The sequence below is a fragment of the Lissotriton vulgaris genome, chromosome 2_1 (genome assembly GCF_964263255.1).
Source record: "Lissotriton vulgaris chromosome 2_1, aLisVul1.2, whole genome shotgun sequence".
Lineage (NCBI taxonomy): Eukaryota > Metazoa > Chordata > Amphibia > Caudata > Salamandridae > Lissotriton > Lissotriton vulgaris.
The window spans coordinates 1,240,009,649-1,240,032,023 of NC_141687.1; the positions used below are offsets into that span (position 1 = coordinate 1,240,009,649).

At 47.3% G+C, this 22,375-nt stretch overlaps 1 protein-coding gene across 1 annotated transcript; it reads right to left on the reverse strand.

Moving 5' to 3' along the window:
• Positions 1–494: 494 nt before the first annotated feature.
• Positions 495–17,531, reverse strand: LOC147732432 (uncharacterized). Its single transcript, XM_086954264.1, has 3 exons — positions 16,777–17,531; positions 1,984–2,222; positions 495–1,495 (listed from the first exon to the last, which is right to left on the reverse strand). Exons 1-3 carry the CDS (start codon positions 17,529–17,531, stop codon positions 495–497), a joined length of 1,995 nt encoding a protein of 664 aa, XP_086810390.1.
• Between the last annotated feature and the right edge of the window lie 4,844 nt (positions 17,532–22,375).

Sequence of the window (22,375 nt, forward strand, 5' to 3'; positions counted from 1 at the left end):
GTGGAGAGGAGGAAGGAGTTGATCAGCGGCAACAGCTCATTGAACGCTACTTCACTTGAAGGTGGCTGACTAGGTACAACGTGTACATTGTCTGATGTTGTTCTTGTTATGAATGGCTATGCGTGGCAGTAACCAATGGGCACATGTACTGTCACCCATGTGTGTAGTTAGTGATATGGATGTTCAGTGCCGAGATGTGTATAGGACTGTATTTGTGCACATCTGCTAGACATTGTGTAATATGGCTGTGAAGTTTAGGTTATTTTGTGTGCAGTGATCTGTGTGTTGCCACAATGACACCAGTGACTGTTGTTCTGTTGTGTCTCCCTAGGTGCTACAGATGTTTCCTGGCCTGCATACTGTACATCATTGGTACACATCATGGACATCTGCAACTATGTAAATACAGCACTATAAAATTCACAACACAAATTCTTGTGCATCAGGTATTTTATTTTTGGAGTTTACATGTGATTGGTGCAGTGATATTTACATTAAGGTGTGGAATGAGCAGTGAGTTGACAGTCCAGTTCAAGGAGTTGTAAGAGTAGAGACCACATGGATATGGTCACCCAGTCCAACAGTGAGGTGCCATTGCCAGGGCAATGTGGGGAAGGATAGTCCAAACTGTGAATGCAGTAGGGAAGAGGGTTGTCTTCACGGCTGGCTCTGTGACTGGCGTGTGGTAGGTGCATTGCCTCCAGGGACTCCCAGGCTCTTCTTAGGACGCCCCCTAGATCTTTTTGGGGGGGGCCTGCTGATTGGCCAGCGACGTCAGGGGACTCGTCCCTCTCTGTTGGCGCTGGGGAGGATGGAGCATTGTCATCCTGCGGCACAACAGGAGGGGACGGAGGTGGTAGTTGGGACACAGGCCTGTCCCTCTGCAACGCCACTTGCTGGCCCATGAGGTCCACCATCTGTCCCAGACGGTTATCGATGGACCTCATCAGCAGGATGAGCTCCCTCATGAATTCATTAGACCGGCCACTTTGTCCCTGGACCTCTTGGTAGGCCTCCACAACTCTGGTGAAGTGGTCCAGGGATGGTGTCCACTCCTCCCGAGGTCTGGTGGTGACCCTGGCCCTCCCACTTGTTCTGCCGCCACGAACCTCTTCTCTCGCCACTGGGGGACCACGCACTCTCTCCCTGCCCTCCGCAGCTGTTGGTGTGGGTTGGTCATCCCTGGGGACAGGGAGGTTGCTGCAGGTGGTACTGGTGGTCCTGGTGGTGTTGGTGGCAGTGGGGGTGGTGGCTGTGGTGGTTGCGGTGGTAGAGGCCGTGGCTGCAGGGGTCTGCTGCGTTGTAGTGGCAGCAGAGGTGGTGGTGGGGAGGATGGGGGCCTGGGACCTCTGGGTCTGTTGCACACCTGATGGGCCGGCCTGGAGCTCATCATCCATACTGTCCTGGGAGTCCACTTCTGAGAGTCCATGGGCCGGGGGTGGAGACTGGCTCTGCTGGTCGTTGGTGTTGTCCTCAGCAGTGAGTTCTTCGTCACCTGTGGAGTCGATGGGGAGTGGTCAGTGTTAGTGTCATCTGCGTATCATCATCTGTCTGTACACTACTTACATGTGCAGTCATCAGTTGTAGTACTAATGGCAACACCGTGTAACATTTCATAGTGCTGGGGGACATCATGGAGTCATACATATTGATTGTCAATGCTTTGGGTTAGATTGTTGTAGGTTTACTGGATGCAGGTCACACACACACACATCATGCGGATTTACTGTAGATACGTACCTGTTAAGTCACTGTGCAGGAGGCAATGGCTGACGCATGCTGCTGGGTGGGGGAGGCCTCCATACTGCTCAGCTTTGATACAGGGGGTATGGTGTGAGTTGTTGTACAGACCTCCCTCTCCCATACAGGCCTCCTAAGCAGGGTGGCTGGCTACATGTTGTGTGGTGATGGACAGTAAAATGTTGTTTGGGTATTGCAAGGAGGTAATTCTCATTGTGGTGTTGGACATTTGTCTGTACTTACAAGCCTCCGCTCCCCCGGCTACTCCTGTGAGACTCTCAGGGAGAAGGATGGCAAGCACCTTCTCCTCCCATGGTGTGAATGTCTTTTGTGGGATGGGAGGGCCACTGCCAGTCACGTTTGCCAGCGTCCAGTTCTTGCTCCTCTTCTCCTTGACAACCCTCTTGAGATCATTCCACCGCTTCTGGATCTCCTTCTTGGATCTTGGGGTGGCCCCTACTGCATTCACCCTTTGGACTATCCTTTCCCACATTTGTGTCCTGGTGGCTAATGGTGTCTGTTGGACCAGGCTACCAAATAGTTGTGGCTCTGCTCTTACAATCTCGGTGACCATGACTGTCAACTCACTCTCTGTGAATTTGGGCATTTTTTTGTGATGTCATGGTGTGGGTGGGTTGAGGTGTTTGTGGGTGCAGGGGTGCAGGGGTGTGGTGATGATGTGTGTGGGGTGTTGTGTGGTGGGGGTTTGTTTGTGATGGTGTGATGGTGGTGGTGGTGGTGGTTGGTGGGTGGTTGTGCTGTGCTCTTTTGCCTCTCCTGTCAGATGTGGTGTATGGCCTTGTCTTCTGGAGTGATGCAAAGGATTGTGGCCAGTGCAGGGGGTGGCTTTATACTCAGCTGTGTGGGTGTGTCCAATAGGATTTAGGTGGTCAGGTGTGTTGTGGGAGTGGTTCTGTGTATTATTTTGGATATTTATGTTTCTTTGTATGTGTGTTGTATGTTTTGGGTGCAGGGCTACTTTGTTTATACAGTGTTAGGCATCACTGCAGTGTTTTCACATCGTCCACCATGTTTATCATGTTCAGCCGCAGCGGTGGCTTTGCTGCTGCTTGTCCGCCATTTCTCCGATTCACTCCTGGGTGCGTCCGCGGCGGTCGGTGTGGGCGGTTCCGCCCGCAACACCCTCGGGGTTATCGTAATTTCCCGTGCAGTGTCTCCGATGTACCTGTGGACGGTTTTGTGTTATCCGCTGCTTTTCCGGCCGCCGCGGTCGGAGTTTTGCCATCACCGCACGCGTCGGGCGGTTTTCTTTTGGCAGCTACCGCCGCGGTCGGTTTTTCGTGGCGGGTGATCCTAATTCGCATGCCGGTTTTTCCGCTGTCATGGCGGGCGGTTGATTTCCGCCTCCATGGCGGTCGGGGTGGTTTTCCGCACGCTATCCTAATGGGCCCCTAAGTATGTATTGATTCTTCATTTTAAATGCATAATGCACTTTGCAGTGGGGCAGTAAGCATGTTTTTATAAAAAAGGATATGGTCCTGAATAGAATTATATTGTAAATAAGCCCTGGCTGCCCCATACACTACCCTTCCTTGAACCTACAAGTACCTTACTGCATCAGGTAATCATTGACTTTACAAAAGTTAAAGGCAGACATGTTGTTTTTGGTACACTTTCACCGTGTTGTGCGTAACTCCTTCCGAAGTAGGTAAGTATTCGGTTTGGTATTTTTGCCCTAACTATTACCACTTTAGTAAAGTGCAAATAGTAACTATATATTTATTTTAAAACTATGGAGTAAAGCAGGTGTACTGTGGTACTCCAAATATTTTTTCAAAGGCTAACATTTTTGGTTATACATTTTTCTACGTTTAAACTACTGTACGGTGAAGTGTGTTTTTTTTTTTTTAGAGTAGCACATTAATTTTTTGTATATACAGCACTACTTTGTAAACTTGTATGTGCATAGTTAAATATCTAAATAATTGAAAAATACTTTAGCACATTATATTATTAAAATACATTGTCTCATAGTGAATTTCATTTTTTTTTCAGTACCATGGTACTACTGCAGTACTTCCCATTTTATTTTTTTAATATATATATATAAACTTATAACACTTTTTTCCTGCCTACTATCACTTACTAAAGTTGTAATAGGTATGGGAAAAACACCAAACCTAATATTTACCTAAATTGAATGGGGTAATGCAGAACACAAGGAATCTCAAGCTGGAAAGAAGATGGCTGCCTTTCGCTTTTGTAAAAGGAGTCATTAGCTAATCAGCTAATGACTTATCACTATATACCTTGGGAGTACCGCGGACACTGATATACCGAAATTAAAAACACTTAAAATGTATGAAATACTTACTCTACTTACGTGCAGTAGATCTTCTGTTACAATCAAGTCACATAAACAATAACAATTAATCTACATGTGAAGTGATGAAAACCTATCTGTGATGTGAAGATTCCCAATTTAACTCCTGCGATGTGAGTTTAGCACCCCAATTTCTGACTTTCATCTTTTTGGCTCATGAGCTACCAGTTGCCCAGCCATAGATTCACCAGCAGTCATCAGGGGCTCAGCGACACATGGGCTATGGGGCAATAGACCGCTGGTTGCTGTTAGGTGTGGCCAAGCTAAATATAGACCATTCTCCCTGCCAGAATTCTTGTGTGGGGCTGCTTGCCAGGTACCTGGCTCTTTGGAGCTGTCAAGTTTCTTGGCAGAGGCATATTGAGCTTTACATGGGTGTAACACTAGGAGCACCGTGATCTGGGGTTCTGGCTCTACCAATATACATCTGAGAAGTCAAAAGCTCCATGTTAAGGTACCTTCAACCCCAAAGGATGAATTCTTCAGTATTGCCAACTAACTTTTCCTCCTCCTTGGATTCAAATACAATTAAGGAAAGACTGCACACAAATGTAAGAAAAATCCTAGGTACAGAGACGTCAAACAAAAGACATCCTGGCATTGGGGAGAGAGGAATTGCCTTCACAGAGTGCAATGATGCCTTGTGGTGAAAGCCAAAGATCATTGGAAGCCACAAAGCGGATGCATCTGCTTTTGAGCAAGACCATCTCCATTGCGGCATGGAACATGAGGACCATCTCCGAGACAGGCAAGACAGCCCAAGTGGCAGCAGATGTCATGATTCACTCCCTGTGCTCTCGTACCCACCACCAGGGGACCACTTAGTGGGACTTTCCAGTCTTCCAATAAGAATACAGACCCTCCCCTGCATGTATATCCTGACTTCCAGCCATTTGAACACTTATTGGGAACTGACATCCATTCCCAATCCATGCCGGGTTTTGTGGAAGCCATCCTGCTTATACTTGAAGCCAGCCTACTCATGTCTGAAACTCCATTACACAGAATTCCCTGCTCACTGCTTTGTCTCCACCCCTGCAGGCCAAGGATGGGTGGAGGATTTCAGCTCACCTGTGGCTGGCTGCTGCTAGCCTGCTCACACCTGATGCATATGATTACTGTGAGCTCTTTAAGCCCCAGCTCCCTTCAGGCCAAGGTTGGCCATTGTAGCTGTTTACCGGTGAGACTGATCCTTGTTTCCAGTGCTCCCTGAGCTTTTGCTATTGTTTCCAGGGTTTCCTGAGCTTTAGTTATGCCTTGTTCCTGAATTAGCACTGCCTGCAGTGCTACCTTGACCCCTGAGCCTTAGTATTCCTTGTTCTTGAACTTCAGCAGTTTCCCTTCTCGTGAATCAGCACTGCTTGCCGTGCTACCTTGTTTCCTGAGTTCCTGAGCTATAGCTATTCCTTGTACCTGAATTAGCACTGCCTGCAGTGCTCTTGTTTCCTGAGTTTCTGAGCTATAGTTATTCTTTGTTCCTGTTCCTGGGCTTCAGCTATTTCTTGTTCCTGATTTGCACTTTATACAGTGCTCTCTTGACTCCTTGTTTCCTGAGCTGTATCTAATTCCCTGTTCCTGAACTAGCACTGACTGCAGTGCTACTTTGACTCCTAAAGCTTTAGTAATTCCCTTTTCCTGTACTAGCACTACCTACAGTGCTAACTTGACTTTAGCTATAATAATTCCCTGTTCCTGAACCAGCACTGCCTCCAGTGCTACCTAGACTCCTGAGCTTTAGCTCAATTCTTGTTCCTGCCCCAGCACTGCTTTCTATGCTACGTTTTTCTTGAATCCTTAACCTGCACTATTCTAGTATACCCTTGTAGCCTCTCCTTCTGTATATCCCTTTCCAGTCTCTGCCTTTCTTCCCATTTCCTTGGTTCCAGTTCTAGTTTGCTGTCTTTCTATTCTACTGTCGTACTTCTGTTACCTTGTATGTTTGTTACCTGCTTTATGCCAAGTGTGCCCTGTGACTTCCTTCCTTTCCTGTTAAGCACTCTTCCTTGCTAGCTCCTTGTCTATTGTGCTTGTGTTTAGTTCTACCCCCTTGCTGTTACTGCCTTGCGTGTTCCTGTTTGATCGCCAGGATCCGTGGGTTCAGCTGACTACCTAGGTGGTGTTTCTTGTTCTCTGTGAGTATTGTTTTGAGTTACATTTAAAACATCACCATAGGTATAAGCTCCACAGACCCTGCCTTTGCATGCATATCCTACATGTGGGTATTTGCCGTTGTCATGTCTTGTGAATAACGACAGACAATTCTCATTGATTTATAAAGGAGCTTTATTCTGTACCTCCTTTCATGTCCCTGTCCCTACTCTAACTGTCCTAGTTCCTGTCCCTGGCTCCTCCCGTTCCTGCTCCTCCCTTTCACTCCACGCCCCAACCACTAGACTACATCACACAATCCTACATCTCCCCCTTTCTTAACAAAATGAACTTAATTTCCACAGTGTTCGCAATTCTTCAATCAGCCACACAGGTCGGCGGACAGCCTGTTCTTCAAGCATCAGTAGTGTCAAATCAGTGGTGGGCCTGGCTTTGGTCAATCTTTCCGTTGTCTTAACCAGGGCATCCTTGATTACGGGAGTGCACTTTTGAGAATGCAACCCATTGCATGTGGGCTGCTGATTCTCTGATTCCGCAGTTATCATGGTTCTTTCTTGTTGTGTGACTGCTACTGGCTCAGCGCGGTAGTGGCAGTCTGTTTTCCTTGGTGACTCTTGTTTTATTGACGATCGATCTCCTTCATGAGTGGACGATGTTCTAGTTCTTTTCCGAGCTCCCACCTGTAAGGTTACTTCTTTTTGTCTTGTCAGGTTGGGAGCAGCACTGTTCTTCGGTTCACTGTCAGGCATGCCAGACGTTAATGTACTATCTGAAATGGGTGTCCTGGTTTGATTCTTGGACTCATTCGCCGCCTCTGTTTGTCTCTCCCACTCCCACTCGTGTTTGAGACTGGCGAACCCCTTGACCATCTGGGCATGTACCTGTTTCTCTCTCATCCGGTGACAATCTATCTCTGTCACCACATTTGGTCCTCCTGGCAGGGTGACAGGATAGTCTTTTTTCACCTGGTAGATGCAGTCCCATCGCTTTCTGTTCCTTCTGTCAGTTCTTTGAGTCAGCCTCGCTGACCCCATCAGGGGTGACGGTATATTACTCATGTCTCGATATGGCGATGACTGACATGACATGTTGTCCTTTGGTTCTATTGTGCGTTCGGGTGATTGATGCCATGGACGTGGTCGGGACCATGATTTTGTTGACCCGAGTGATCGGACAGACATGCTTTCCGAGTCGGAGGAGTCGCTTGCCAATTCCCTTTGAGAACGTTCCTTTGAGGGCGTCTTGGCTGGTAAGTTTATTGAGTTGGTAATCTGTGATGACATGCTCCTGGAGTCGGAGCTATCTGCGGGATATTCCTTTGGGTATGTCTCTTTACGTGTCTTCTGTGTTGTTGCGGGGGAGAGGTTGTTTGCTAACCACGTGTTTACTTCTTTAGTTTGATCCTGGAACATTTGGTCTTTACCCCTCTCACGGGACATCAATTGTCTTTTCTCCGTTTTCTCATTGTCATGACTGTCTTGAGTGCACATGCCTCTCCCTTTTCGGTGTCTGAGTGGCTTACCACTCCTCATGTGGTTAGTTTCTTCTTTTCGCTTGTTGGGTGTACTGACGTCCGTGCCATTGGGGTGATGTGTCTCACTGCTTGATGCTCCTTCGGACTCATCTACAGACTTTGGTGAATAGTAGGAGGATGCCCGAGGGTGTTCGTGTGCCGATTTCCAGCATTGGCGGGATTGTTCCCATCTTCTGTAGTTTGTCTTCCTTGCCCTCTTGTTGGGCAGGCTGCCATCTTGTCCCTGGGTGTGATCTGTCCCACTTGACACTTCATCCGCTTCAGAACCGTTTTCACCATCGGTTGACTGACCCCTTGAGGTTGAATGACTCCGTGAGGTTGTATCAGTGCTGCCATCTGTTGACTGACTCCTTGAGGTTGAATGACTCCGTGAGGTTGTATCGGTACCGCCATCGCAATCCTGACTCATCCTGGTCGTTTGTGTGCTTTGTCTCTTGTTTCGTCCTGGCTCTGATCTGCCTTCACCCTCCCTCTTTTCGGTTTTGTTTGTTTCCTGGGTCTTGCCCCCAGACATGAGGGATGTCTCTTTCCAGACATCCTTGCGTCTTGTATTCGAGTGTACGTCTTTTGATATGTCTCTTTCTTTGACCCGCACTCCAACCTCTGCCCCTCTGATGATTCTCTTTAGCGACCACTCCCCTGAAGAATCTTACGCTTCGTGTCAGCATTTGAACAGCCTTCGATTATCCGGAGCCGAACTGTTTCCTCGTTTGTAAATGTGTTGAAATGTAAGCATTGTACCAGACTTTGCAGGCGGTTGATGAATTTTGGCAATGGTTCTACTGGTTCCTGCTGTGCGGTGTTGAAGGCAATGCGATCATGATCCACGTCTGCCAGCGCGTGGAAGTGGGCACATAGCTTCTCTTGGAGTCTCTCATAGGTCCCTGTGTCCTTTTCAGGAAATGTTCTGACTAGGCGTCGGCCCTCACGACCTACTAGCTGGAGGAGTAGTATCGGACATTTTCCATCTCTTCGTTCACCGATGGCATCAAGAAAATCGTCCAGTGATTCCAGCCACCGGTTCCATTTGGGACCCAAACTCTGACTGTCAGTCTGTGTCACTGGGGGTGGCACTTCAATGCAGGGATTGAACCGTTGTGTTGCTTTTCCCACCGCCATGATCTGATACGGTCACGGGACTGTTCACTTTGCTACCCGTCTTCTTGGCTGACTCTCTTCGGCCGCGATCCTTGATCTGGTCGTTTCCTTTGAGGTTGGTAAGCTTTGCAACTGTCTAAGCTTTGCAACTATCTCGGTATGCTTCTGTGAGTGAGGCTTGGATTTCTTGAGTTCAGAATGGCCACCACTCAGCTCCACTGTGCATGACTCGTGGCTCAGCGACCTCCCGCTGCCTTTAGAGTTGCATGCTAGCTGCAGGTGGTTTGTGGCTCTTCCGCAATGAGGCATGGTAAATTTGGCATCATGTCCGTTCGTCTCTTTCTGGACTAGTGCAGGTTATCCAATCACTTTGTTGATGAGAGAAGACTTCCTTGACATTCATTTACTCATGCTTCTGGATCATTTATTTTCTTATCTTCTGTTACTTTTAATTGTTTATCTTCACATGGTGCTGAACATTTTCTTGGGTACTTGCCTTTTGCTCGTGCTCGTTACATTCAGGATCTGTATTCGTCCGTGCTTGGTATGTTCGGGTTTGTGTTGGTTCGTGCTTGTGCTGTCGTGGATTTGCATTCGCTCGGGCCTGCTTATACTTGAAGCGTGTGTTTGCTTGTGCTTGCTTTCAGTGTATCTCTTGCACTTGCCAGTGCTTATTGTGTTTATTGACACTTTTGTTCCTTTCACTTCAGGTTGCTTGTACTCGTGCTTGTTTATCTTTGTGCACCTCTCGCATTTGCTCGTGCTTGTTGGTGTCCACTTGTTACTTCTATCTACCTCTTGCATCTGTCAGTGTTTGTTCCTTTACCTTCGTTAGTGCTTGCTCTCTACACTTGCCAATGCTTGTTGTACTCTTCTTGTCTTTACCAGTACTTGTTTTCTTTTCTCCTTTTACATTTAACAATGTTTGTTTTCTTGCATTTGTCAATGCTTGTTTCCTCGCGTTTATCAATGCTTGTTTCCTTAGGTTGACCACTGCTTGTCTTGTTGCATTGGCCAAGTCTTGTTCGCTTGCACTCATCAATGCTTGTTTTACTTACATTTGTCAATGTTTCTTCTTTTATAGTTGCCAATGCTTGTTCACTTACTCTTGCCAATGCTTGTTCATTTATATTTGTCAATGCTTGTTTCTTTTGTTGACTTACATTTATCCAGGCTTGTTTCTCCAACTCGATTTGCCTGACTTCAATATGGCCCACTCCGATCCCTGACAGGGAATTGGAGGAGTCGCCTGACTCCAAAATGGCCGCCGCTATGGGAATCTCGTTTCCCACGAGATTTTCGGTTCCTCCACTCTTCAGGCTCCCTCTGCCACAACCGGCACTTACCGACAGCCGGTTTCTCCCGCGATGACACCTTCCCTGGTCGCCAGGCCAACAGCACGCTAGACCAGCAGGTAGGATCGGGGTGGGCTCCCAACCTTTACTTCACCGCTGCACTCCACTCTTTCTCCCGCATCCGGGGTGAGCACCCATATGAGCGCTCACGCGCGTTTCTTGGACGGGGTCTCCAGCGCTTTACCAGCGCTCTTCCACTGGGACTCCACGCAACCGGCAGGTCACGGAGCAGGGGGGACACATCGCGAGCCGCCTCACACCTTGCTTCGCCAGGTCCCGCGCTCACTCGGCGATCGCGTGCCAATGCTCACACATCAGGAGTGAGGTTTCCGATGCCGGGACTCTTCGAGCTCCGTTTCCAGCTCCGCTTTTGTCGCGCTCGTTAGCGCCTGCCAGCAGGTCTTCTGGGGGCAGTCTCCCTCACCTGGGGCACTCTTCACCACCTTGGGTGCACAGCAGAGTCGGGGTGGGCTCCCGACTCCTGTTCCATCAAGGCACGCCAACTTGCACGCATCAGGCGTGAGTCGCGTTTTGGTGCGATCGAGAGTTTCTTTTCTTCGGACGCTCGGGCACTCGTTCCCTCGGTTTCTTTGGGCTCCCTCGATCTCCTGGCTTTGGAGAGAGGGTTACTTGCTGCTGGCTTCTCTTTTCGGGCGGCAGCTCGGCTCCACACAGCAGTGTTCTTCTTGTCTGGACACTGCATGGGATAGGGTGCTCTCACAAGGTCCGGTGAGCAATGGGCATGCAGATCCCACCCTCGTCGCCAGTTGTCATGTCTTGTGAATAACGACAGACAATTCTCATTGATTTATAAAGGAGCTTTATTCTGTACCTCCTTTCATGTCCCTTTCCCTACTCTAACTGTCCTGGTTCCTGTCCCTGGCTCCTCCCTTTCCTGCTCCTCCCTTTCACTCCACCCCCCAACCACTAGACTACATCACACAATCTTACAGCCGTCAGTATCTGTAACAGCAATTGTGGGTGAGAAACTTAATGAGCATCAGTCTTACCATGTGGCGCTCCTGAGTGCTTTAACCCACACTCCCCTTTATTGCTAATGTTGTTTCATATATATGTCTTGCACATTTGTCCTGGGTGTAGTTATTCTTGAATGCTAAATTGCTTTGCGAGTCCCCTTCCTTTCTGAGTCTTACCCATCTTGTTCACTTGTACCGGCTTCCCCTTTGGATCCCTTTTTCTCCTCTGAATCCCTGTATGATCCTGGGCAGCGTTGTACTCCCCTTCCTGTGCAAGTTTTCTACCAAGTTCCCAGTCCTTGCCCAAATCCCTGACTGTGTTCCCTACATAGTCCTGGACAGTCCCTGACAGCAGAGAAGAAAAATACAACCTTGCCCTGCTTGGCATTGGTGAGACCAGATGGATGCAGTATGGACAGAAAAGACTGGCTCCAAGAAGAATGCTGCTGTATTCCGGACACAATGAAGACTACGCCCCACATACTCAGGGAGTTGCCCTGATGCTAATGCCAGCAGCCAACAGAACTCTGATTGGAAGAGAAGCCCACAGTCCCAAAATCCTCACAGCGGCCTTCCACATAAAGAAAAAGAGTAACATCATGAATGGTATCCAGTGCTATGCACCAACAAATAACAGCAAAGAAACGAAAAAAGAACTGTTTAACAACAGACTCCAATCCATCCTGGAGAAATACCTTTAGACAGACATCACCATACTGATGGGGAACTCAATGCCAAGATTGGAAGCAACAACAGTTGGTACAAAGAAGTAATTAGCAACCATGACCTTTGCGACATGAAAGAGAATGGTGAAAGGCTTCCAGAGCTCTGTGCCCTGAACAGTCTGGTAATTGGTGTTAGTGTATTCCCACACAGAAGAATACAAACTGCAACATGGTTGTCACCAGACCATTCAAAAGAGAATTTGACCGACCATGTCTACCTTGCCAAGAAGTTCTGGAGTTCCATGCAGGATGTTAGAGTTATGATAGGAGCCGGCGTAGCGTCAGACCATACCCATGTCATAGCCAGGCAAAAGCTAAAGCTGAAGAAGGCATGGATGGAACCGACAAACCAACGCCAGCGATAAAAACACCACCCTCCTCAAAGATGCACAGAAACAGAGTGAATACTTAGTCACCCTCAGTAACAAGTTTCAAGTCCTGCAAGAACTAGAGGACTACAGAGAAACAGTGACATCAACCTGACAGGTGGTACTGACTCCCATAGAAACACCAGCATAAAGAATGGATCTCCACAGAGACTCTGCAAAATGCAAGCAAGAAAGGAAAATAATGCTGCAGTCAACACCTGTCAAACAAGAGCAGAAAAGTTAAAGCTTAAGGTGAATATACCAAAAGCAACGAGGAAGCAAAGATAATCTTAGCAGCACAAAATTGAATAATCATAGATGGTCTTGCCACAGAAGATCAGGAAGCAGAATAACCAATGAAGAAAAACAGTAGGACCTGGCAATATTCCGGCAGAGGTACTGAAGGCAGACATTGACACATCAGTAGACATACTCTAAACCATGTTTGGAAGGATCTGGGAAGAGTAAAAGGTACCATCAGACTGAATGGCAGATATCTGATCAAGATTCCCAAGAAAGGTGACCTGAGTAACTGCCTGAACTACAGAGGGATAGCTCTTCTATCAACCTCAGGCAAAGTGCTCAACAGAGTCTTCCTTAACAGGATAAAGAAACAAGTTGACGCTCAGTTACTAGACCAGCAAGCTGGCTTCTGCAAAGATAGATCCTGCACAGACCAGATTGCAATAGTGCTCATCATCATTGAGCAATCGATGGAAGGGAAATCCCCCTTCTATGTCAACTTCATCGACTATGAGAAGACATTTTATTTACTTGAGTTTTATATAGCGCTGGCTAGACCCGGGGGTATCAGAGCGCTTTACATGAGGAGAGTTACATAGGTTTCAAGTTACACATTGTTACACAAGGTACATCAATTACAAGTTACATCCGTTTGTTCAAGGCGTGTAGAGGGACTCAACAGTGTGGACAGAGAGACCCTTAGGAAACTCCTCCACCACTGTGGTGTGCCAGATAAACTCGTAAGAATCATCAGGAACTCTTACATGGAAATTACCTGCAAGATAATTCATGGAGGACAACTCACAGAAACCTTTGTAGTTTGGTGGGCTGTTTGCTCTCACCTTTTCTCTTACTGCTGGCCATAGACTGGAACACATGCATAGTAATGATAAGTAAATCCCCTGCGAACTGAGCTATTGTCTATTGAGGAACTTCCCTCACACTGCGAAACAGAAGGTCTCTAGTAAATTGCAAGACTTGGTCTATATTCTTGCTAAGAGGGAGGTCACCACACACTGGAAATTGAGAGGTGGCCCTGAGCTAATGTTGTGGCAACCTGAATTGGAAAGAATTGTTGACTATGAGGAAGCTGTATTACTCTGTGAAGTCTGACGTGGCCGGGCATGCCTCAATTTGGCAGAACATGGGAGAGCCTAGTAGAAGAACATAAACACCCAGTTGACCCCCCACTGACTCTTCCCCAGACACTCCATGATACTCTCTTGTTGTGGGGGATGCCTTTCAGCAGGGGCACCATTATGAGGAACCCAGGGGCGATACTTCTACAATATTAGGCTCGAGAGTCCCTCATCATTTCCCCCTCTTTGTCTACCCATCCAAAATGTGTTCAATGTCTTTGGTGCACAATGATGGGAGGGGAGTAAGGGAGATGTCAGCACAGACTTACATTGCTTGACTAAACGTGATTTCAACATTTGTATGGTAATTCTGTGATGTATGTTTTGGGAAACATCTCAACAACGAAGTTTTTATACTGACTTACCTGAACAACGAAGCCTGAACGACCAATCCTTAACAACGACAATTATAAACCACGGCTTTCTTAAACCACAACTTTCCTTAACCACGACTTTCCTAAACCACGAGTCTCTCCCCTCTTGACCTGACACAATCTTCGCCCCCCGGCATGACTCACTCGGCCAAGCTGAGTGCGGGGAAGCAGCCCCTTAAAGACAATTACGATCATTGTTGTCGCCCGAGGGTGTGTTTGTTAGTGATTGTGCCGTAAACATGTGCTACACAGCTCTAATTTTTTTCTTTTCATGTTTGCATAATTATAAAATATTCTCTTTTGATTTTTTTCCAGCCTGCATTTTTTTTAAACATTTCTCTTTGTGTGATCTGGCACTTGCTTGTGCTTCATTTACCCCGGCAAAAATTGCCTAATATGCTTTGTGCGTCATCATCTCCTGTGTACCAGCTGAAGCAGGATATGTTTGTGCTGAGGTACTTACCCATGACTGCAGTGCCCATCATTTTACAGAGGGCAGATTGTACCAGGTGATGCTAATAATGTGTGAAGAGGCTGCATGTGAACTCAAGAAACATGTAGCATTTCTCAATGTGAATGCCTGTACATTTATGTGCTGTCTTTAATGCAAAGCACCCGTATTCAAAGCATACAGTGGAAACACTTCAGAGAACAACACAACCAATGACATACCCCAGATTATTTATAAAACAGGTTAGAAGACATGTTTCAGGAAGAAATATTAGCAGATTTAAATTTGGTGAATATAGTACTGACACTTATGTACAGAGGGAAATGTCAATTTACATTAAATCAATGAAAGAACTTTGAAAAACTACTGTGAAAATTAGCATTTTTGCAAAAACTCCAAGATGTGTATCTCTGTGTGAACCCATAGACTACAAAAGCCAACAATTGCAGTTGGGAGATCCAGCGGCCGATTCTCTGCTGGCACCAGACATATTCCGGTTCTAGCAGCTCCTCCCGAGAGAGAAGCAGGCTCTGACCAGCCCCACACAATCATTCCACACGTATCCCTTTGCAGGATGTGCCAGGCACTGGCACTCGCGACTGGACCAGTGTGCATTCTTTTCTGCTTCACCATGCAAGCAGCAGCCTTGCTTTCCTTTTCAGTTGAGAGGGCAGTCAATAAAAATTCATCTATTATTACATTTCTTTTTTTATGTCAAAAACATGCAGATTAAAAAGAAGAAAGTGGTGTAAATGGGTAAAGAGCAATTTAAATATTTTTCTTGGTTTAGGAACTCATTGTAAAAAATGTAGTGGTTTGGCAATGCTCGTTGTTTAGCCTTCGTGGTTTAGGCAGTAGTTGTTTGATCCTATATCAGTATGTTTTATATCGGCTGGCACTTGTTTACTGGGAAAAAAATCACTAAAATCTGTTTACAAAAAATTGAAGACATCCACAACAAATAAAAACAATGGGAGCCAGTGGACACCTTGGACGAAGCTTGACAACCTGGCCCTACTCTCCCATACCCACCTGCAGATGCAAGAGAAAACCGACAAAGTGGCAGCCACACCAGTGCAACTTGGTTTCAACATCTAAAGGAGAAAAACTAAGATCCTGAAGTTTAACACAACCAGCACTACTTCAGTCACTCTTGCAGGTGATACCCTGGAAGCGGTTGAGGCTTACATTTACCTGGGCAGTGTCATAGGCAAGCAGGGCGTCGCAGAGGCCAACATCAAGGCAAGAATCAGAAACGCAAAGGCTGCCTTTATTCTGCTAAAGAAGATCTGGAGCTCCAAGGACCTAATGCTGCAAACCAAGATCAGACTTTTTAATACCAAAGTCAAATCTATCCTCTTGTATGTAGCAGAAACCTGTAGAACAGGGACCACTAGCAACAAAGTCCAGGCCTTTATCAACACCTGTCTGAGAAAAATCCTCAAGATCTACTGGCCAAACACTATCAGCAACAATGGCCTATGGCAGCATCTTATCTAACTCCCTGCTCATCAAGAGATCATGAAAAGATGCCAAAAGCCTGCATCAAACAACACCAGGCAAGCCCCCACCCGGAACCCTCAAGGGAAAAGAAAAAGAGAAATGCAGGAAACACCTGGCGTTGAGGACCCCAGGCTGACTGCAAAGGGATGGGTTACACCTGGAGTTAGATTGAAAGAAAAGCCCAGGACATAAATGGCTGGAGAGTCCTGGTTGATGGTCTATACCCCAGGAGTGGTAGTAGGTATAAGTACACACAAATATGACTCCTGTATGAATGTGGGAAGAGGCAGAACTACATTTTGTTCCCAAATGATGAGGAAAGTACATTTTTCTTTTTACATCATCGCAATAAAGCTGAGAGTATGATTTTTGTAAGTTCCCGACCGGTGAGCCCATAATTAGCATTTAAGTTCTAATTGCAGATGGACTGTGCTTGGCAACTGTTCAATCAACTGTTACTGGCAGTTCATTACCCTTTGACTATATCTCTGTCCTTTTTTCCAAGATTCTTCTAGTTTCTTGCACTGTTTTCCATTAGTCCTTACCTTGTATGGTTCCTTAAATCTGCATAGTACACTATTATGTTATGTTGTATGTTATAGGGTGGATTTCTATAGCGCGCGGCTACTCCGAGGAGTGTCCCGGCACTGGAAGATCTTCTGTCCAGTCGAAAGGGGGCGGTGAAAGAATTACTGAGTAAATAGGAGAGTTTTAAGATTTTTTCTAAAAGCCAAGAGATCGGTAGTCATTCTCAGAGAAAGAGGAAGGGCATTCCACAGCTGGGGTGCTAGGCGCTTGAAAGAACGGCCCCCGTACCAAGCACGCCTAATCATAGGCGTGACAGCCATGGCCTGAGTGGAAGATCTCAAAGATCTCGAGGGTGTGTAGAAGCTCATCCTTCTCTGAAGATATCTGGCGCCCAGACCACGGAGAGCTTTGAATGCCATGATGAGCGTTTTGAAAGCAATGCGCTTTTTGATGGGGAGCCAGTACAAGGTTTTAAGAAGATCACTGACTCTTGCTCTCCTAGTGAGTCCAAAAATGGCTCTAGCCGCTGAATTCTGGATGACTTGTAAGCGACCTAGGAGGAAGTCAGGAAGGCCCAGGTACAGCACATTCGAATAGTCAAGGCACAAGCCTATCAAGGCCTGTATGGTGATTCTTCTGTGGTCAAAGGACAGCAGAGGGAGAAATGTCCTTACCATTTTAAGGGTGGCAAAACATTTGCCGAACAGGCTAAGAACCTGGGGTTTCAGGGAAAGGCTGTTGTCTATTTGAATTCCCAGGTTTTTGGCGACCATCGAGTCGCTGTCCCGGGGAAACATGGCCACAGGCCACCAGTCCTTCCACCTGGGGTCTGCTGAGCAACCAAAGAAAATAACTTCTGATTTGTCAGAGTTGCACTTGAGGCTGTTCTGCTCAAACCAGTTGAAAACAGCCTCAAGGCAGCCCCTGATGTTGGCACCGTGAAAGTCAGAACCTTTATCACACGTGAACAAGAGTTGGGTGTCGTCCACGTATGATACGATCTGAGCCCCGTAAGCCTCCGTCAGTGCCGCCAAAGGGGTCATATAGATATTGAAAAGAGTGGGGCTCAGGATAGAGCCCTGAGGCACTCCAACCTCCAGAGGCGGCATTATGGCGGAGAAAGGGGGGGCCCAGACCGTCTGCTGGCGGTTGGCGAGGAAGGATCTGACCCAACTGAGCACCGTCCCCCTCAGGCCTATCTCCCAGAGTCTAAGAAGGAGACGGTCATGGGGACGGTGTCAAAGGCCGCCGATAGATCAAGCATGATCAGCATGGCCTTGCCCCCACCATCAAGGGTTTCTTTGATGGCCTTGGTGACCTTGAGCAGAGCTGTTTCTGTGCTCAGATTGGAGCGGAACCCTGACTGCGACTGATGCAGAATATCATGGGCCTTGAGAAAGTTGATGAGGGAATTATGGACATGCTTTTCGACAACTTTCGCCAGGACCGGCAGAAGGGAGATGGGTCTGTAGTTAGCATGGTTCCTAGGGTCCAGGTTGGGTTTTTTCAGAAGGGGTAAGATCAGGGCCTGCTTCCAAGGCTGAGGAACCGTCCCTGTGCTAAGGGAAAGGTTAAGAAGCGGATTGATTAAAGGGTTAAGTACCGGAGCCACCTGGGCCAGAACTTTTGCGGGACAGGGGTCAAGAGGGGAACCTTATTTGAGCTTGGAGAGAAGCTCAAGAGAGATTTCGGGAGTCAGCGACGGAAAATCCCAAAGGGCCGGGTCCGTGGAATTCAGGGAGGGAGAGGACTGAGGTATTTCCTGGATTGATGTCAACCTGATAGCCGCGAAAGTATTTTGGATGGCATTAATCTTGTGGGCAAAGAAATTAGCCAGCTCGGTGATCCAGAGCTCCGAGTGCATGATCTTGGGAGTGCATCAGGAGGGGGAGATGAAATCCTTCACCACCCTAAAAATGTCTTTGCAAGAATTAGAGGCTGCATCAATTCTTTTTGCTAAATAGGACTTTTTACCAGCAGTGATGTTGCGGTGGTACTCTCTGATAGACTCTTTATAAGCTTCCCTGGACTTAGAATCATAATGCCTGCGCCATGTTCTTTCTGCTTTTTTACACTGCCGCCGTTTCGCAGCCAAGTCTGACGAGAACCAGGGGGCGGATAGTTTAGCAGAGGTGGACTGAGAGGCCCGAGGCGGTACAAGGTCATTAAATCTTTGGGTGAGCCAAGTCTGCAGACGTTCAAGGTCATTTCCCAACGAGCCAGTAAGTTGGCAGGGATGGTCGCTAAGGGCCTGCGCTACCATGGCTGAGGAAACCCGATGGAACGCTCTGAAATCACGAACTGGCCGCATGTAACTGTTCGAGGAGCACTTCTCCCGTGTGAGGAATTAGAAAATCCACTAAATAGTGGTCCGACCAAAGCACGGGTGCCAAGGAGGACAGGACGATGGGAATAGTGGAAAATATTTGGTCTAGGGTATGACCCTTAAGGTGCGTAGGAGACTGGAGGAGGGAAGTGAGCCCTAGGGAGGAGACAATATCAGTCAGCTTGACCTTGTCGGGTGCATCAACAGTGTCCATATGGATATTAAAGTCCCCTAAAAGCAAGCAGTGTTTGGATCTGAGACAGAGCGTGGGAATGGCCGAATGGAGTTCTTCAAAAAAAGAGCCTGCCGGGCCCGGGGGCCTATAGACCAGCAGTCCAATGCAAGACTGTTTAGGCATTAGGGAGAGGGAAAACCCCAAGGTGTCGCAACCCTGAATGTTATCAGTGAGGATAACTGAACAGGAAATACACCTGTCCACCACCAAAGCAACCCCACCCTCTCTCCCAATAATTCTGTCATTCCTGAAAATCACATGGCTAGGGGGGATTGCTGCAGCAATGTCTGGTCCCGAACCTTCTCCTAACCAGGTTTCCGTAAGGAAGAGACACGACGGTTTAAAGTCAGTCAAAAGAATATAAATGTCAAGCGCGTGCTTCCCCAAGGACCTGGTATTCAGGAGTAAGCATTTGCTCTGATTGGGAAGGGGGTTAAGGGGGGAAGGAGAGGTAGTAGCGTGCTTACAGAGGGACGAATTGCAGCCAGAGCAGTGCCTCTTACCGCGGTGCGGGGTCGGGAAAACCATGCAACAGCTGTTCCCCTGTTCCCTGAGGACAAGAATCTCCTCCCGCGTGTACTTAATCATCCTGTCCCACTCACCCGACCCGCCCCGCAGCAGTCCGCCTCCGGGACGCTGACGGGCGCAGACGGGCTTTCCTTTGGCGCTCCTTATGTGCCTCCGCTGCGCGCGTCCTCTGCGCGGAGGGGGAGGAGACCACTATTATAGCGTCGCTGGCTGGCGAGAGGCAGTGCCACTAGACTGCAGCCCCGCGAGCCAGCCTACCCCCAAGAAGGCCGCTAGGAAGTGCGTGGTCCCCGGATTCCACCAGTACCCTACAGCACCTATTCGGCTGAAAGGGATGGGGTACAGAGCAGAACAGCGTGGCGCAAGACAGAGTGTGTAAAAAATGGTAAAAGTGCTCTAGTGCGAAGAGTGCCTAGGTCACCCCGCTTTACGCCTCCGGTGCCGCAAGAGTAAACAGGAAAGTGCAGAGTGCAGTAGAGGAGGTCACAGGGATTCAGTTTTTAGTATACAGTGCTAGTAATCAGCGTATAAGATCAATTAAAATGCGGCGATTAAATAAATTATTAAAATTCAGCTTGTAATCAGCAAGTTATCAATCACACAACACACCCGGTTGCCGCCCAAGATGTAGTGGGAGGGACAAGGATCTAGCCAGGGCCGACTTCCCCGGGGTGTTTTATGGCGTCGCTGGCCGGCGAGAGGCAGCGCCACTAGACTGCAGCCCCGCGAGCCAGCCTACCCCCAAGATGGCCGCTAGGAAGTGCGTGGTCCCCGGATTCCACCAGTACCCTACAGCACCTATTCGGCTGAAAGGGATGGGGCACAGAGCAGAACAGCGCGGCGCAAGACAGAGTGAGTAAAAAATCGTAAAAGTGCTCTAGTGCGAAGAGTGCCTAGGTCACCCGGCTTTTCGCCTCAGGTGCCGCAAGAGTAAACAGGAAAGTGCAGAGTGCAGTAGAGGAGGTCACAGGGATTCAGTTTTTAGTATACAGTGCTAGTAATCAGTGTATAAAATCAATTAAAATGCAGCGATTAAATAAATTATTAAAATTCAGCTTGTAATCAGCAAGTTATCAATCATACAACACACCCTGTTGCCGCCCAAGATGTAGTGGGAGGAACAAGGATCTACACTGTTTCCACTTGTCTGTGCTCTACTTGGTAGCTCTTCCCCTTGCTCATCCTCATCTAGCTTTTCCTATTTTAGCTTTTTCTCCATTTGGGTGATTTTTTAAATGGAAATATTTGCTTCCACGTTTGGCATCCAAGTCACTTAAAGACAAAGAGGCTGCTGAAATGGAATGTCCCTACTTTTGGGTATCTAGGGTGGTCACTGAAGGATGATGAACATGTTTAGTCAATGACAGCAGTGTTGCATTTATGGACAAATAAAACCAAGTTAGCACATTATTCCTTTCATATTCCTCAGATGAAATCCACCCATCTCTCCAAACCTGCTCAAGCCTTTATCTACCCTTGTCATCCCAAATGTCCCATACTATCTTCCGACGGTTCTTTTAGACTGTTGGATTTCCCCAAACAAAGGCTTTACACTTAACTGTGTGTCCACACAGACAGAGGGCCACATTTATCTTAGTGTAGCATTGCCTTTATCGACACACAAGGTAACGCAAAGGCAACGCAACACTAAAGTCCGATTTCCCAAGCAATGCAAGGCCACCACGTGTAGCCTTGCACTGCTTAGTAAATCTGGAGTAATGTAAGGCAATGCAAGTTGCTGCCTTGCGTTACTCTGCCCTAGGGAGGCATTCCATTGGTGGAACATTCATGTTCTCCTGCATCCACCCATGGTTGTTGGTGCAGTCACAGATTTATCATTAGTGGTAGACCTGGGAATGTGTCAAAATGCCACACCTTCCTAGAGGAGGCGTTACAGCGAGAAACACAAATCCACTCCACCTGGAAAGTCTGCTGCATGCCACAAAGTAACCCTAAACACTATCCCACAAGAGGATGATTTCCTGATTGAAACGATGAAGATCACATAAAAGAGCTCAAATGCTACCTATGCTTAAAGGTATTTTGTCTCCCACACATGAAATATTTATGCAGCCAGTTAAATATAGGGTAGTCACGCCTTAAATTGAAAGAAATATAAAGCATGCCCATTGGACCCATACTATATAAGGGCCAAATCACACCTGATTCATTAGTGGTACACACAGCCAGGAAAAGAGCATATTTTCAAGGCCCAGGGGAGGAGCCAACTACTGATAAAGAGAGTAGGAAATAAGATGCCACTGGTAAATGCATTGCAGCACAAACAGCCAGCCACACGTGTATTGCAAATTGTATTGGACTACTCTCCATATATGATCGTGCCACATGGGATGAAATGTAGAAACTACTGCAACACCTCCCTGATCACTACATCAATACCAACAACTTGGGAACAGAATTGGTGGAAGAAGGTAGGAATATATCTAATGCCACTATACAATATGCCCTAGAATCTGCAGACAAAAGCACCCGCAAAGTTAACACCAGTTTGCTCATCAGACTCAGAACCTCCGGCTTAGACCCGGATGAACAAAAAGACGTGCTCAATTTATTATTTTATGGAAAAAATTTATTTGGGCCACAGGTGGATTAAATGCTTGAAAAGTTAGAAAAGACACTGAAACAGCTAAAGCAACATAACAACTTTTTTCCTTTTGTAGTGGTCAATACAGGGGTGGGGCCAGAGGGGATCCTCCTCTGATTCCAGCAATGGACCTAAACAACAGGGCTCCTATCAGAGTCAATTTACATGGGGATCTTTGTATAAAAAATTATAC

Coding starts and splice junctions, on each gene's coding strand:
- LOC147732432 (XM_086954264.1), bottom strand. CDS start 17,531: ATGACCCCTTTGGCGGCACTGACGGAGGCTTACGGGGCTCAGATCGTA. Junction 2,223..16,776: donor CCTATGATTAGGCGTGCTTG/GTACGGGGGCCG, acceptor AATGTGGGAAAG/GATAGTCCAAAGGGTGAATG. Junction 1,496..1,983: donor AGCCGGGGGAGCGGAGGCTT/GTAAGTACAGAC, acceptor TCGACTCCACAG/GTGACGAAGAACTCACTGCT.